The 17,910-nt window shown below is 33.3% G+C and overlaps 1 protein-coding gene across 4 annotated transcripts in view; it reads left to right on the forward strand.

Moving 5' to 3' along the window:
- Positions 1-17,910, forward strand: part of Hr38 (Hormone receptor-like in 38) — a 157,073-nt gene that overhangs the window by 93,428 nt on the left and 45,735 nt on the right. For all 4 annotated transcript variants that reach the window (XM_076414118.1, XM_076414116.1, XM_076414117.1 and 1 more), the window contains exon 2: positions 13,593-13,699. In XM_076414118.1, the coding sequence (XP_076270233.1) occupies positions 13,593-13,699 (107 nt within the window). The remainder of the gene's footprint in view (positions 1-13,592; positions 13,700-17,910) is intronic.

Below are 17,910 nucleotides of genomic sequence, written 5' to 3' on the forward strand. Positions count from 1 at the left end.
CTACAAAATGCTCTGTCGAAATATATCTAAAATCACGCTGTTTTCAGTTCGGATTGCATTTGATCGCAGGACCAACCGCAGTACTAATTCGAAGGTAACAAGGCCCGCAATTATTCCGAATTTCCTTCTGGTCAATTTAAACGATGATGCAGCAAAATTGTCGAATGATTTTGTCGGTGTTTGATAGAATCTGAGCTCTGGTGCTCTGTCACTGTCTTTATATACGTTTTTTTTCACACATACTCTCGCAGAACTACAAGGATCAATCAATTTTCGTTACAATCGTTTCTTCGTTACTTCTTGTTGTATTATAAATTTAGTTTAGTTATTTCCTGTAATTTAGTGACACAGATATTGTGTAACAAACTAAATTAATTCTTGATATAACCTGAATATAATGATTAACAAAGAGGTACACGTTTACGTAATTGTTGATAGCATCAGTCAAGAATTTAGTATCTTTAATGAATGATATATCCATTTGTTGGACAAATTTGTGTAATTATGCAGGATGTTTTCAGAACATCTTATTTTTCAGACAACTTCTGTTGGGCAGTATTCCAAATTCGAATTCATGTAATTTAACCCCAAATAAGTTTCATTGTTTGATTTACAAATATATGAGCCAGCCAACTAGCTGGTATTCATATGATTCTGTGCATTCCCTGTATATCTAAACAAAATATTTCTTCAATATATTAATGGCATAATATGAAACCCTTAGAGCTTTATTGTTAGCTAAACTTTTACTTGTACTTTATACTACAAGATAGCAAACTAGATCTAGTTACCAGCAACAGTAACATCGAAATACTAGAAAGAATTCAAAGTAAAAGGATAAGAACTATGTTCAATCTGATCTAGATTTAAATGAGAACTGTGAAGGAATAAATTGAGTTATGCAGCAAGAACTGTCAAGCCAGACTAGACCAACACGTTAACTAGTTCGCTGATAAAGTGTTGGGAGTGGGCAGTCTAGGATATTCTCGCCACAAGAGAAATGGTATACCGGATCTAACATGAAGAGTCGCAGACAGAAGATGAGGATAAAATCATTGAGTGCACAATTCAGCTAAAGGTATATCTACCGACGAAAATCTGACAAAACATTAACACATTAGCAGAGAGTGAGAATTAGAATTCCATCTCCAACATTTCGTTAAAAACTACTCAGATATTCCATAAATCTATGACATGAATCGTAGCTGTTTTAAAAGCCATCGGTGGCTCAATATCTCATTAAGAAATAAATATTACTTATATGTCAGCTGTTCATATTATTATGTTCTTCCCTGTATATCAAAACTAAATATTTCTGCAATATATTCATGACATAATATGAAACTATTAGCTCATTTTTGCTTATAAAATAACACCAATAATGTATCCGATGAGTTAATTAATTCAAAACTTAACTTAAACAACTATATTCTGTTCTTTTCAACGCAAACAAGTAAAAGAAACAAACAACAAACCTGTCGAAACTATCGAAATCCCAAGGCACCCGGTGCAATCGTGAATTACGTCAGCGGTCCCAATGCAGTTCCAAATCAAATGACAGATGGTATACGCAAATGGCGATTTTTACATAAACTATATCGAGTAAACGCGAATAAAAACACCACTCACAATGTAACGCGATACTATTTTCCATACGAATGAACTTATTAACAATATTATGCTGCTTTTAAAAATCAGTTTAATAAATCATACCGAAAATATAATCAGTAAAGTCATATACATAATTAAAAAGAGAAACGTTACCGTAAAAGTGAAATTCCTAGCATTTGAAATGACACTGTGGTTTTTTAAATATATTTATTTAACTAAACTAATAAATTTATTGATGTTCAAGCGTGAACAGTAGCGTTTTAGTCAATATGAAAGAAAGAGAAACCTAAAAGAATACTGTTTCTAATGCGAAAAGAATAAACATTCATATTTCACAATTTGAATTGTGTTGTGTCAATTATTTGGGTGTTATGAAAGCTTTTTGTACTAAATACACAAAAGTTTTTGAATAGCAGAGATAAATTAAAGGAAATTCATTCTATAAACCTCTAGGATAGAGTGAAGCAGTCTAGCGTCATGGTTTGGGCGGCAATATCATGGTATTCAGCTAGTCCACTAGAGACTAGAAAATACATCCTAAATGTCCCAAATGCGTCCATATTGATTTTGAGTTGCTGAAGAGCAGAATAGATTCAAAGTCAAGCAACTGTACTGGTTGGTCGAAAAATATTCTCAATATTGTCAATGAGATTGGTTTATCAGTCAATCGTAAAGCCAATTTGGAGATATGGGATCACATAACAATGCTTATCTCTATGTGACCAACGAAGAGCATCTTGCGATTCGTAGTATTTCTTGGTGCAGATTTCTTCAAATTATCATTAGCGTTCTGTCATTAGTATCTATAAATATTGAGTAACTCAATAATATTTTTTTATATTAATCTGCTAGAACGTCAACAATCTGTCCGTGAACAATTAAGGTATTATTATTATCCTGACATGTAGTTGTATCACTTCAGTAAGTGATCTACAGTTCAACTTATAACCTAAATCTTAATATCTTATAATCAGTCAATCGTAAAGCCAATTTGGAGATATGGGATCACATAACAATGCTTATCTCTATGTGACCAACGAAGAGCATCTTGCGATTCGTAGTATTTCTTGGTGCAGATTTCTTCAAATTATCATTAGCGTTCTGTCATTAGTATCTATAAATAATGAGTAACTCAATAATATTTTTTTATATTAATCTGCTAGAACGTCAACAATCTGTCCGTGAACAATTAAGGTATTATTATTATCCTGACATGTAGTTGTATCACTTCAGTAAGTCATCTACAGTTCAACTTATAACCTAAATCTTATTCTAGATACTATTCTAACTTATTTTAAAGTATATCCTAACTTATTCTAAAAACTAGCTCACTCTATGTGTCTATTAATCAGTCCGTATGGCACTGTCATCGCGCACATTTATCTCTTTGGCGAGTGGGATGCACTAGAAATTTTTCAGAGGACTTCGCACTAACACTCCGAATTACACTGGTTATGGGGATATCGCGCTGAATCAGTTTGTTGGACACGTAATATGGGGCATCGACGATAACTCGCAACACTTTATTCTGGAACCTCTGGAGGATATCTATGTTAGAATTGCTACTAGTACCCCACAGTTCAATACCACAGGTCCAAATGGTATTGAATTGGTATAAGTAATAATAATAATTGAAAAATAGTATAATTATTGACTGTATGTGTCAATTAATCCGTTCGTATAGCAGTTTGCGTTTGATCCTACGCACTTCACTGTCATCGCGTACATTTAACTCTTTGGAGAGTAATATATATATATATATATATATATATATATATATATATATATATATATATATATATATATATATATATATATATATATTATGGGACGTAATATGGGACATCGACGATGACTGGCAACACTTTATTCGGGAACCTCTGGAGGATATCTATGTTAGAATTGCTAGTAGTACCCCACAGTTCAATACCATAGGTCCAAATGGTATTGAATTGGTATAAGTAATAATAATAATTGAAAAATGGTATAAATATTGACTTGTACAGCAAAAACGTATTATCTAATGATAATTTAGATTTACACACTATCAGCCAATAGATTTGGTTTAGTTCAATAATACTAAATGAAAAATTATTATATTCTGTAGAAAAAGGTCAAAATCATCCAATTTAACAGTTGTTTACCATACATATTCCCACTATGACTTCCTGCACTGATCTGCTTTACATATTTGTTGGGTTAAACCTCTAAAAGAGCCTCTGAGTTCCCTCATTCACCTCGTATGTCCATATCTTCATTTTCTTCTGGCTTGAACCTACCAAGAAAGTTAATGAAAATAACATTGTTTAATTAATAAAAGGCCATCATATAATCGGGAATGCGCGGTATATAAACAACTATAAATAGCATCAAGCTCAATAATATTCAATTTATTCCATAAACACAAAGAAGTAATGTTTAAAGAATTACTTTTATTTAAGTATTTTTGCTGAATAGGTATGTGCGCGCCATAAATAAACATTTAGCGTTTATTTATTAGCCTATGCGTGATCTGGGACTTAATATGTCTTCCACGGGGGGAAATAAACAATATTTTGATTTATATCGAGTGGCGATTTTTTATGTTAAATAACCGGTAAGGTCCAGGGTACCACCGTAGCGGTAGTCGGTTGCTTCAAATAAATTTATTCATTGCTTTGGACAATACGAGTGGCTGATTATTTATGTGCTGCTGTTGCACAATGTCTGATTGTGTTTTGTGTGCAGGATTTAAATAGATAACAGTTCAATTGAAAAGTCCCCGGTCTACATTTTTTGGCAAAAATTTTTTTTATTCAACATAATTCCCTTCAAGTGTGATTATAGCGACGCTCTAACTTTTCGATACCATTTTTGGAGTACGATTTGTCCTTTGCTTCAAAATAGGCCTCAGTTTCGGCGATCACTTCTTCATTCGACGTAAATGTCAGCATTATTTTGAGTCCTGAGAACAGGAAATAGTCGCTGGAATGAGGAAGCAGTTCGAAGCCTAATTCATGGATTTTTGCCATCGTTTTCACTGACTTGTGACACGGTGCATTGTCTTGATGGAGCAGCACTTTCTTTTTCTTCAAATACAGCCCTTTCTCGGCGATGTCGTCCTTAAAACGGTCCAATAACGCTGGAATAGGACTTCGAAGTGAAATGATGGGGCCATATTTCATACATTGTTACATATTGACGCAAGAGCTACAGTTTATTAAGCTTGATCATCTTCAAACACTGCTCCGAATCATTAACTCGTCGTTGTTTTTGGTGAAGAGTGAGCTCGCGCGGCACCCACTTTGCACAGAGCTTTCTCATACCCAAATATTCGTGAATGATATGATGTACACGTTCAGTTGATATCTTTAGAGTGTCTGCTATTTCATTAAATTTAAATTTACGGTCAATCAAAATTATTTTGTAATTTTTTTCGTCAATAATAACCTCTTTTGAGAGTCCACTGTGTTCACCGACTTCGGTGCTCATTTCACCACGTCTAAACTTAGCATACTAATCCTTGATGGTTGATTATCCTGAGGCAGGTCCCGGCACTGGGCATCAAGCCAAGTTTTTGCTTAAACTATATTTTTCCCTTCAAAAAGCAATATTTTATTAACACGCGAAATTCCTTTTTATCCATTTTTTTCATAATAACTAAGTTGCTTCACTCAAAATGTTATAATTCACAAACTAATGATCCGACAGCTGTCAAATTTATACACGTATCTCTTGAGGGTTAGGGCCAACTAAAAAATATATGGATTTAATTCTAGTAGCGTCATCTATGTGTCAGACCAGGGACTTTTCAATTGACTATTTTTTGGATACATTTAAATGTTTAAATATTGCAATCATGACCAGTTTTAATTAATAACGTTATTTAAACCTCATTCTTGAGGCATATTAAAAACATTTTAATATTGGCTAATTACTATTTCTCATTCCAAATAAAAAAATGGTGATGTTTCGTCGCCCATCACAGGACGCAGATTTAAAAATATATTACTCAATACTGATTAAGAAAGGTAGAGGGCGTGAAATGGGGTGGCCCATCAGGAAACAATCATAATACGACAGGAACCGTCAGCAAAGCGGCAATAAGGCCCAAATAATCAAGCGGTGTAGACCGTCACGGCCCATAACCGCGCTGGGGCTTCAAATATCAACGATTTCGGTCCTCTGGGACTTCCCTCCCTTAGCCCCTGGGCTGGTACTCGTTTCATTTTTATAACCACCCACCGACATAGGCGTACATCCCTTTCTAAAACCATTAGATAATAGAAACAATATCAAATTATAAAATATAATATATAATACAACTTATCCAAGGATGAAATACTTCAAAGTATATCAACTTTGCTCATCATAAACTTCCCGTATTTTGTAAAAAAATGAATAAAAATTGGAGTAAAATAAAGTGAAATAATTCATGAATAAAAATGTCGAGTATTTATATGTAAAGACGCTTTTATTATGAGGGTCACTATTAATATTTCGGGAATTGGCAACACTGATTTCATATGAGTCCATCTAACGGTTCCATAATAAAGTTTGACATTTTTAACCATATACGTACTCTAAACATTTTGCCGCACGGACGCTATTTGTTTATTTAATATTTAGTTAAAAGTTTCGTCTCAGCAAAAATGTAACTGAATCGTGCGTTGATTTTTTACGATTTTCAACTTAATTTAACTTTTGGCGATGAAGCTCCATCAAAAACCACCGTGTATCGCTGGTTTAGTGAATTCAATCGTGCTTGTAGTTTGTAGTCCGACGAGTTTCGTGAAGGTAGTCCAAAATCGGCTGTTCTGTCAGAATTCATCGATGCAGTGTGCGAAATGATTAAGCAAGATCGTCATAACACTTATTGTGAGATTAAGGCATCCCTAAGCATTAGTTCCACCAGCATATATTTCACATGAACACTTGACTGTGCGAGAGTTATGTGCGCGTTGGATCTCACACAATTTGACAATTGCTCAAAAAAAGGCTTGTGTCGATTGGTGCAAAGAAATGCTTAAGAAATTCAATCGCGGTGCTTCGGAAGATGTGTCGTGACAGGTGACGAATCACTGATATATTCGTATGAGCCCAAAAGTAAGCAGCAGCACAAAATTTGTTCGCGCACGAAGCACTTCACTGAAAATGGTGGCCTTTTTCTTCGGGAAAACTGGTCATATTGCAAGTGTACCTGTAGAGGATCATAGAACAGTAAATTCTGATTGGTACAAAACCATTTGTTTGCCAGAAGTCTTCGGTGAAATAAGGAAAATTTACAAGATACTTGATTGTTCTTCATCGTGACAATGCGAGCCCTCACACATCTGCTCAAGCAGGAGACTATTTGAGCACTCAAAACATCTAATTGATGGGCCATCCGCCGTACAGCCCTGATTTGGCACCCAATGACTTCTTTTTGATCCCCACCCGTGAAGAATAAACTGCGTGGTCAACGATTTTCATCGCCCGAATGAGCTATTGAAGCGTTAAAAATTTATGTTTTGAAGATGTCTCATTCGGAATGGAATATCAGCTTTGAAAATTGGTTTAAGCGTATGCAAAAGTATATTGATAATCGCGACGAGTACTTTGAAAAACAATAAATATATATTCACAGCTTAACTATTTTTTTTTCCTATTCCCGAAATATAAATAGTGACTCTCGTATTTTTTGCTTTATACGTCGATGGTCAATATATTTTTCTTCTATGGTGCAAAGTAATTCGGATTCCCTAGATATAATTAGATATAACGGTTGACATCGGTTAAGATCTGGTTATTGATTGACTAAATGATATGGAATCAAGTTTGGTGAAGAAGACGGCTGATCGATGCCATTTATTGGGATTTTTTACCTTGGAATAATTTTTTCAACAAATTTATTATATTTTTGAAGGAAATTCAATTATTATAGATAATGTTTTATATTTTAAAATTTCTTGTCATTTTAAAAGACATGATATTTTATATAAATACGCATCCACTCTACTAAATTTCACTACCCCACTCGTGCATCATCAAATAACCCGCCACCCCTGCCTTTATATGGATATAAAATCATCTAGCACTTCGTACAAGTTTTTAATATCAATAAGGCGCTAGTATCAACTGGGTTATAGTGCCTGTCTCATCATTTCGCGAGTGTTCACGCCAGTTCTACAAAAGGTACAGACAGTTGAATATCCATCATTTATTTCACTTGACTTTGTGTTTATTTTGGAGGAATCTTTAAAGTGATACCGACATCATTTGAAATGTCATGGACATCAGTATGTGTTTCAAGAATGGTTAGTGTTTTGGATTATCTGTTTTTTTCTTATCTAAAGAGTAGTTAGTTTTAAGATTTCTATTGTTTTACCACATTTACTTATGGTCATTTATTTTTCTGATTCAAATGGTATAACTTCTTTAAACGTCCAATAATTCACAACAAGGCATTCGCTATTTCTGATCAGAATATTATAAAAATTTTGTTGTAATTCAAAAATTCATTCTTTTACATGTTTAAATCATTGGTCACTATCCTGGAAGCTTCTAAAAAACTATTGTTAACTCATTTCTCAACTTTGAAACAACAAAGATATATGGAACATATAATATATAATTATTGATACTATATATTACTTACTTTTAGATATGCTAAGATATCTGCAAATATTGCATTGGTAGAAACTATATTATCAAGTTATTCTTCTGTTAGTAGTTTTAACCTGTGGTTTGGAATAAAATGATTGGGTCTGTAGCGGCTAGATTTAACTTTACAAGTTCTTCTAACCTAGTAATCAGCTATATTTTACTATTAGGAAAAACCTTTCAATCTCATGCTAACATTTTAGTATTTTGCGAATAGCGTAGACTCATTCTCACATTTTAAGAAAGGTTCATCACAACTTCCTCTAAAAACACCATTAAGTATGCCAGTTTTCCAAAATTCGAAATTAGTTTTTGCTGTGCAGAATTCTCTTTGTCTTCGGTGTCAAGATCATCACTTCCAGAAACGTCGAAAGTTGAAATCGATGGAGAATGTTTGCCATAAGCTTTAGTTCAAAATACTGAAAAAAATGTTAAGAGAGGCTTTGACATGAAGTTGGTTACAAATGTATCCGATGCAATTCAATAAAGAGTAACACCATCAGTTGTAAATCCTTTAAAATTAATTTATAGACCTGATAGAATACATCAGTCGCCTCTATAGATTTCTTTTATTATTTAATTGTTACATTGTTATTAGTCGTAATATGCATTCAATATTCTCATGAGAATGGAGTCTTTCCTCATGCCCCCTTGTAATTCTCTTGATTTCTTGACTGACTCTAGATATCTGAAGGTCTCGATGTAGGTAATCAGTCCTATAGTATTTGGGTGCACCCGCAATACCTCTCAGGACTTTGTTCTGAAAAATTTGTATTTTATTTATGTTACTCTTTGTAGTACATCCCCATAATTCAATTCCGTATGTCCATATAGGTTTCAGTATTTGCTTATATAATAGCAATTTGTTATGTATTGATAATTGTGATTTTCTTCCAATTAGCCAGTACATATTTCAATTCCAGTTTTTGTCTTTTCTTCTTTATATGTTCCTTCCAGCGTAGTTTTTCATCCAGATTCATTCCGAGATATTTAGCGTTGTTGCTATATGGAGTGATAGTATTATTTAATGTTATTGGTGCTTATACGGTCTGTTTTTAAGAGGTGAACTGCACATGTACAAATTTACTTTCATTAATTCTTATTTTCCAAGCTTGTGTCCAATTATTTATATTGTCACTTGCCCGTTGTAATTTTCATGAGGCTTCTTCACCATTGTCTCCGACAGCTATAATCGCAGTATCATCAGAAAATATAGCCATCGTAATATTCTACATTTGCAGTATATCTCACAAGTGTAGAGTAGATAAAAGCATTGGTCCCAGACACTTTCTTATTGTACACTTGCTTTTGTTTCTTTTATTGTAGAGTAAACTTCTTTTTGTTTAACTCAAAACATTCTGGTTGTAATGTATGATTTTAATAGTTCGGTGTGTTGTTTTGGTAGCATTTTCTGTAGTTTATGAACAAGGTCTTGATGCCAAACCTTATCGAAGGCTTGTGCTATATCTAAGAATATAGCTGAGAGTACTTTTTTACTTTCGTAGGCTGTTAATAAACCCAAACTGGCTTGTCGGTATTAAGTTTATTCTCTCTATGGTCAGTTTTATTATTTTTAACAGGAGTTTTTCGAAAACCTAGGTCTATAAGATTTTATTTCTTTCGGTGACTTCGCAGGTTTTGGGATCATTATAATTTACGCCATCTTCCAAATGCCTGGGACATGTTTTAATAATATAAATGCCGTATTGATCAAGTTGGTGACTTTTATAATTCCCTTTCTTGGTAGTTTTTGCAGTTATTCTCCTGTTATTAAATCGTAGCCTGGTGATTTCCTGGGGTTAATGTCAGTTATTAATAAATTTGGTTTGCTCTTTCGGCGAGACTAATTCGATCATCGAATTTTCAGCTTCTATGTCCAGCAAATTATGTTCCATATTAATTTCGTTTGGTTTGAAAGTTTTTTCTAGATATTCAGCAAATGCTTCGGCGTTTTGGTGATTGTCCCGTGCCCAATTCCCACATAGGTCTCTTATAGGTGTCTCTATAAATGATAAATATTAATTAATCCCGCTGATTAAGTCAATAAAATCATTGTCAACAGCTAGTTTACGATTTACATCTCTACAAAACGAATCCGCAGAAAACATATTCGCCATGAGAAAGAAATGGATTTCTATTGTGTAATAATAAATAACAATGCGTCGCGCAATAGTTAGGACGCCTCATGGCATAGATTAGTAACAATCATAAATCGATCAGAAACAATAGAAAACCGTTTTTTTTTCTTACGGTTGGCACGGGTGTGTCGATACGTACTTACAATGGGCTTCTGTGTGGTCCAATCGTTACGTCAGTATGCTGAATGAGTTTATTACGCTACCAAAAATGGAAAATAATGATATATAACTTAGAGTTTTTTTGCTGAAAACGTATCTGTAAAGAGCACGTATGATGATTTACTGTCGTAAATAATTATAAAGATATTTCTTTGTTTTAGTGATGGTATAGCGACTAAGGATTAATACATCAGTATGTATTTCCTAAATTGAAATAAAACTAATCTACTTAATCTAAAGTTAAAAATACACTTGTACACTTAGCTAGTTCGTGTGATTTGGTTAGCTTCAACTGATTCGCTTCTGATTTCCCGCGTGTTCTCCAGTAGTTCTCTATTTCTTCCACGTTACTGTGCCTTAGGAACATTATTTCATGGTTTAGGGTTGATTACGTAGCGATAAGCATCGGTAATTAATCTTAGAACCTTGTTTTGGGTACGTTGGATTACTAGTTGGTTTGTTGTTTTAGTGCAACCCCATATTTGCAACACATACTTACCGGTACAATTGCTTGACTTTGAGTCTAATCTGCTCTGCTTTATGTCTGACATGATGTTTCCAGTTTAACCTACTATCTAGACATATTCCAAGCTGATTCTGCTCGAGGAGTCGAGCATCAGTCAAGTGATATTATTATGTTTTTGTTACTTTGCTGCTGTGTATTAAGCTGTATTTTCCTGTTTCTAGTCCATTTGTAGATCCTGTTGACTCGGAACTTGTACTTTTTTATAGCTTTAGATAGAGATACAACATTTGCCATTGTAACTGTGTCTTGAGCACATGTTCTAAGTACTGTTTCTAGACATTTCCTAGTAACTGTAAATGATTCAAGTTATGTTATGTTGAAAAAAAGAGTTGATTTCAAGTTCGTAATGGCATCTATTTTAGATTTTTTGTTAACTTAAGGGGGTTCAACAATTTATCCAGTGGGCAATAAGTATTTTTTATAACAATTATTACATAAATAACATATGTAAAAGTGTTCTGTGTAATTTTTTTAATTCTAAACCTAGCTCTAAAGTCTATATTATCCACTAACTACATTATATGATCACTAAATATATTGGGACATTCTGTTGAAGTACTTAACACCCAATTAAACTCTTTATGAGTCCTAGAAGGATATCATGATACGAAAGACTACAGTACACAACCATTTATTTTGGAATGGTTAAATAATGGGTATATTATATTTGCTAGAAGTACCCTATAATTGGATTTCAAAGAATCAAGTAGACATAAATATTGATTAATAATTTCCATTTATGTCAGACAATCATAATCTAACCAATATTTGTGTTTACATTAGGAAAATGTTTTGAATACTTATTATATCCAAGGAAATGTATAAAATTTTAATCAATTTTAGACAAATGAAACAATTTTTTTTAATATTAGAAGAAAACCTTTATTATTTTATCTTAGTTTAGTCTGTAGCACGGAAATTTCAATCGTTATGAATGTACAAAGCCATTGGCACCTCTTTGACTCGTAAATACATTCCAGAATATAAAAATTTTTGTGGCACACTTTTGAATCTTGAAAAGTATTTTATTAAGCATGTGTGAAAAAACTTGCCTTGAACAACTCAAAGGATGAAAATGTTTTACCAACCTTTTGCATCCGTTATGGTAGTCGTTATGGAAGAACGAGACACAGTTCATTAACAAGAGTTAATTAACAAGAAACCCCAGCAAAAATCAAACCAGGTACGTTCTATAAACTACCTCAAAGGACTTGAACAATTATCTTCTTCTTGTTATCATAAAATTCATAGCTGATAAAAGAAATAATACGATGGGAAAAGAGAGTTTACTTTTATATGATTAACAAGAGGGCGTCTTTCTTATAACGATAATATGTCCATAAATTTGAGAACAACATTTTCTACGATATGGAAACTCTGATTAAACACATGTGTCTTTAGCGATATTTTTTCTCAAAATCTTTCTGTTATCCACAAGGCTTCAGTAAGCATATAGTAAATAACATTGTTTCAAAAAACCATAAAAGAACTAAATCAGCTATGAAAGAGATTTTAAATTATAGTATAAACAGTATTAAATAACTATAAATAAATAACGTCAATGTTAATTGAAACCGCATTTTCAAGCTTGAATATCGGTGATTGGATATAAGTTCCTGAATGATCTGAAGAGACGCTGAAATAGAGGATGGACAAAATAATATGAACACCTGATGTGTACACAATATTTATTAATTTATGTGTTGGGTCTCCATTTGTTTCTAAAACAGCTGAAATTTTTAGCAGAATAGATTCTCAGACTCTCTGAATAATTTCCCATTATTGTACCAAAATATTCACCAATTGCTTCAGTGATGTTAGAGGTGGAAATACTACTCCACACTCTCTGGATATTGTTGTGGCAATGGATTTTTAATAATATACAAACCGAGACTAAACCTTTTGAGTTGTATGTATCGGTACATTATCACCTTGGAATATAGAGGTGTTTGGCAGCAAAGTAAGTGCTAAAGTAATCAGTGGCAATGGAGAGTTTTAAAAAATCAATAAACGACACCAATTTTATAATCTGAATATTGATATTTGTGAACAATCTTCTGGAGAATCTGAAGACACAACCAACTGAACAAAGCACCAGTTTACAAAACAGCGAAAATACCTTCATACCAGCTTATATATATAGAAAACTAATGATGCTTTCGTTAGTTGTTAGGTCCGGCCTGCATTTGTGCCAATAAAAGTATCATATAAACCCGATCTACTGTATTATACTTATTATAATAACGCAATAAATCTGATTTTTTTGCATCGATCTGTTGCAATTAGCAAGAGAGTTATGCATACATTGATATGTTTATTTGTCATTAGTGGCTTTGATACGGCCTGTGACAGAATGGCTGGTCGCGCCACCCACATCTGCGTCGACTTTTTTTCCTTCATTTCTTCGTCGGCTTTTGTCTCTCGCGCGAGGATTAGGTGTTGAAACCGCTATAGAATGCTCCACCCTTACGGAAGGTGTAATATCACGGTTTTTCGCTGGATTTTCGTTGCGGTACTAATTTTTCCTCGTTTTTCAGGTTCGGTACTAGTTCAGGGCGACGTATCCGGCGCTCCGTTAGTAGCGGGAGCTTCTACACCAAACTCAGGTAGTCCCCAGCCAAGCATGCTGCTCCTTCAAACTCAGGTACGTTTTATTTGACATAATTAACACTTTTGTGGTTATCTTGCTGAATCAAGTCATCTTTAGGGGCTAATTTTAAGCTATAGATGTAGTTAACTTTGCAAAATAGATCATTGATTATTATTAAATAACCTATTTATCTCTCTACAATAAACGAGATTGCAAAATACATAATCACAACTAAATGATGTCGATTTACTTTATTTATTATATTCTTAATCTCAGTCCTTTCCTTATCTTTTTACGTGTTCCTTCATTTCTTAGCGTTGTTGCTAGATTTACTTTCGTATATAGGCGTTAATTTGCCGTCAACGTCAATATATATATATATATATATATATATATATATATATATATATATATATATATATATATATTGATCATTCCTTTTCATTTGATTCTCTATATCTCTCCATCAATATAGTGATATAGTATTGAAAGAACAGTCTTGGTTTGACTGATATTCATCCATTTTAACACTTCTTCAGCATCTCAAATCCTCATGTCAGTTAATTCATGTCGCATCGAACTGAATAAGTGGTAATCAGAAGACGTCATATGTAGTAACTTCACTGAATGCAGCAGAGCTTCCTATTTAAGTAATAATACATCATTCTTCACAATTTTTCCAATATTATCATTCAAAATGACTATTTAGTCGATTACTCGCTAGTATGTCATTCAGTTTATTTAAATGACATCAGTATTTATTATATTCGCAGTAACAGTTCCATTCAGTTTTAGAGCTAACATATTACATTTTGCTTCTTCCATTTTGCTTCTTCCACCATATATACACCAACACTTTACTGCCATGGATACTGCTGATTCCGCTGCAGTGCCGAGTGTCGATGTGTGATTCTTCTGAACTAATTCCTGATCTCTTGGGTTTAGTATTGTCGTAGTAGATCCATTTTTTATCACCAAACACAATACTCCACAGAAAAATATTCTTTATTCTCTAGCAACCAATGAAACATCATGTTGAAAGAATTCCAAACAGCATTTTCATTCAATTCATATTGTAGTAATTTTCCCTTCTTTTCGTTATTTTCTCATCTCATTGAGTTGACAAATGAAACAATTTAACTGTATTTCCACCCAATAAGGCTTGCAGTTCATTATCTTCAAATATTTTGATTCTTCAAGTCGTTCTTCGTCATATACATCAAAATAACCACTTTTAATTCGTTGAAACCAAAACCGACGATTGGAGTATGATCACAGTTCATGATGAGTATCTGTATGTAGTGCATCACTCAATGCTAAACGTAAAATTGCTATTTTTAATAGAGAAAAGTCAAAGCTATCGAATTTAATGGTTGTTTATATTAATACTTTAACCAATTGATAACCCGGATCAAAATACATGCAAGTACCTAACATTTACTTTTACTTTTTTTCAAAAGTAAACAAGGTGATTCAACATAATCATGCCATCTATTGTAAATCCCTTAGAATTAACTCACAGTACACCATCAATTTAAATGCCTTAGTCGTAAATCAACTTAATATTGAATGAAAACCTTTCACGATGTTATTTATTAATGACAAAATGAGTAAACATAAACAAAACCCTTTCCACCATCTAGTCGTTTTGAAGAATCCTCACTTATAATTGCCCATTCAGTTCGCGACAACAAAAAAGAACTCCTATATAATAACTGGGGTAATATAGTATCAGTTTTCAGTAGTTATCTCGTGGATAAATCAATTTTTTAACATATTATTAACGCCCCGCTGTCCGATAGTCATAATTTATGGGCCGTCTCTTTATTGCCGTTGCTGAAGAATGCAGATTAGAGTGCAGATAAAGCCGGATTACCCGTGATATATTGTGGAGTTTACAATGACTCGGGTTTACATTGCTGAATAGCGCACCAATACGTATTAGGGATATTTCAAATGGCTTTATAGTTGATTCATTCCGTGTTGCCCACTTGTTTGCTAATAAAATTATTCAGTAGTAATTAATTATATATCTCTTAAACTCTTTTTTGAGCTGGTATATCAATGTATTCTTTCATCTTCTTATTAACAAATAATGTATTAGACACTTGCATGTATTTTGACATTTTTTTTACTTTAAAAAGACATTTATTGAGATAAATTGGTACGTACTATATATTATCTCTACGTGCTATCTACGTGCTATATCTATCTCTACAATTCTTTCCCATATTATTGGAGACATGGCGATGCAGTGTCGAAAGAACGATGTTGGATTAGCAGAAATTCCATCATGGATCCATTTTCGTACTTCTTCAGCTTTTGTTGTAATCACAACATGTATTGTCTGGTAATTACGTTGGGAGTAACAGATTTTTCCATTTAAACTGCAACAGTATTATCATTAAAAACGTTTGCAACGTATGACTGAATATTGCCATCAAGACTATGACATAACGTCTATTACACGATGTTGCTGTCTTTTGTAAAAAATGCATCATAAATTTATTTTTTTTTACATATTTTAAAGTCTCCTTTTTACTAACGACGGTTTATCCGGATTGGAAATACTGTTTAACGTGGGCTCTGAACCACGGTCCTCAGTATTAAGCCTACCGACTGGCGAGTGACCAACTTAGAGATCATCCCAGAAGATATCCGGTCTTACCCAGCCTGGTTACTGGTGTGACTGGGATCATTTCCCTTGTCGAATTTTACACCCTTGCCTAGGACAATCGCAAGTACGAAACAATCACAAACATAAATTAAAGACCATGCCCCAGCAGAATTCGAACCCGCGACTATCGCAACAGTAGATGGACCGCCCTGTCGCCGGAGTCATCATCAATTTGTTATAGATAATTAGTAAAATATGTCAATAAATATCATCATTTGAAGCTTTTACATGCCCTCTCGACCAGCACTGGTTTCTGTCTCTTTTTATCCAAAATTTCAACACATGTATTTCCACAGTTGCTCTATTCGCTTGATTTTGCTCTGTTCGATTTCTGACTACTTTCCAAACTCAAAAATCGTTTTTGAAACTCTCTAGAAAATTGGACGAAAACGAAATTTGGAAAAGAGCCTCGCTATTATTTTAGCACAATGTACCATTTATTTTAAGACCTGCTGACAAACTCTGCTAAATATATCTTAGTAGTTAATTAATAATACGTCATAACTTCATAATATTACATACAACCTTTTCTGAAAGATACCTAAATTATTGGCTACATATTAGATATAAACAGATGCATCCGGAAAATCATAGTAAAATGACTGTAATTATACTACTCTAACAACTAAAGATTTATGATACAATCTCAATAAATAGTTCTACCATAATAGACCAAGAACAATGAACAAAATCAATGAAACATCATCCCTTGAGTCCCCTATCCGTAAAGGGTCCATTTCTAGGGGTGTGAACATATGAAGAGGGTGTGTGCGATTATTGGCCTTTCATTGCTAACAGAAATCTCCAATGAAATCATTTTACAAACAATTTTGTAGAGTTTTACAATAGAGGGAAATAATTTACACCTTTTGCTAACAAAATATGTCAAATTTTATGACCACAACTATTATAATTCCAAAAATCAGAAGGCAAATCCCTCGGAATTGATATGGATATCGTTTTTTATCTTTGTCTGATATTACCAAGCGAAAATCATCAATTTTAAATGAAATAAAAAATATAAAGGATGGAAAACCAGACGACGATCTGCGGAATAATTACCCGTTGGACTATAAATAATCGTGATTGGTATTTTATGTCAAATTCAGTTCAGAAAAAAACAATGCAAATAGAATATGAATCAGATATTCTCTAAAATTATTCCAAACTATTTCTGGTTCATAGATACGACAATGGTCGCCATATTAGCGAGTGGTTATGGATATAAAGTAGTCGAGAAATATATTGTGGCAATGTAAAATCAGACGCGAATAATCTTCTATTGTGCGTAGCTCACGAAGTCGCAGAACCAAATATGAAACACGGATCTGCAGGATTTATAAGCAAGCTGGTCTGGTATACATGAATATAATAGGTTTTCCGGAATTTTATTCGTTTTTTACATTATCAGTTTGATATTTGATACTTTTCGGTAATATATATTTTACTACTAAAGATATCTGAACAAATATTTATAGTTTAACATAAACATTTAAGTATGCATGTGTCTCAGGGGTTGTGTGATTTGCTCATACACTATATGATGGTTTTCAAACAAAACAAAATGATTTATTAGACTGGTATATGT

The sequence above is a fragment of the Rhynchophorus ferrugineus genome, unplaced genomic scaffold (genome assembly GCF_030347505.1).
Source record: "Rhynchophorus ferrugineus isolate W39M unplaced genomic scaffold, kcgeb_rfMv2 rfM9, whole genome shotgun sequence".
NCBI lineage: Eukaryota > Metazoa > Arthropoda > Insecta > Coleoptera > Curculionidae > Rhynchophorus > Rhynchophorus ferrugineus.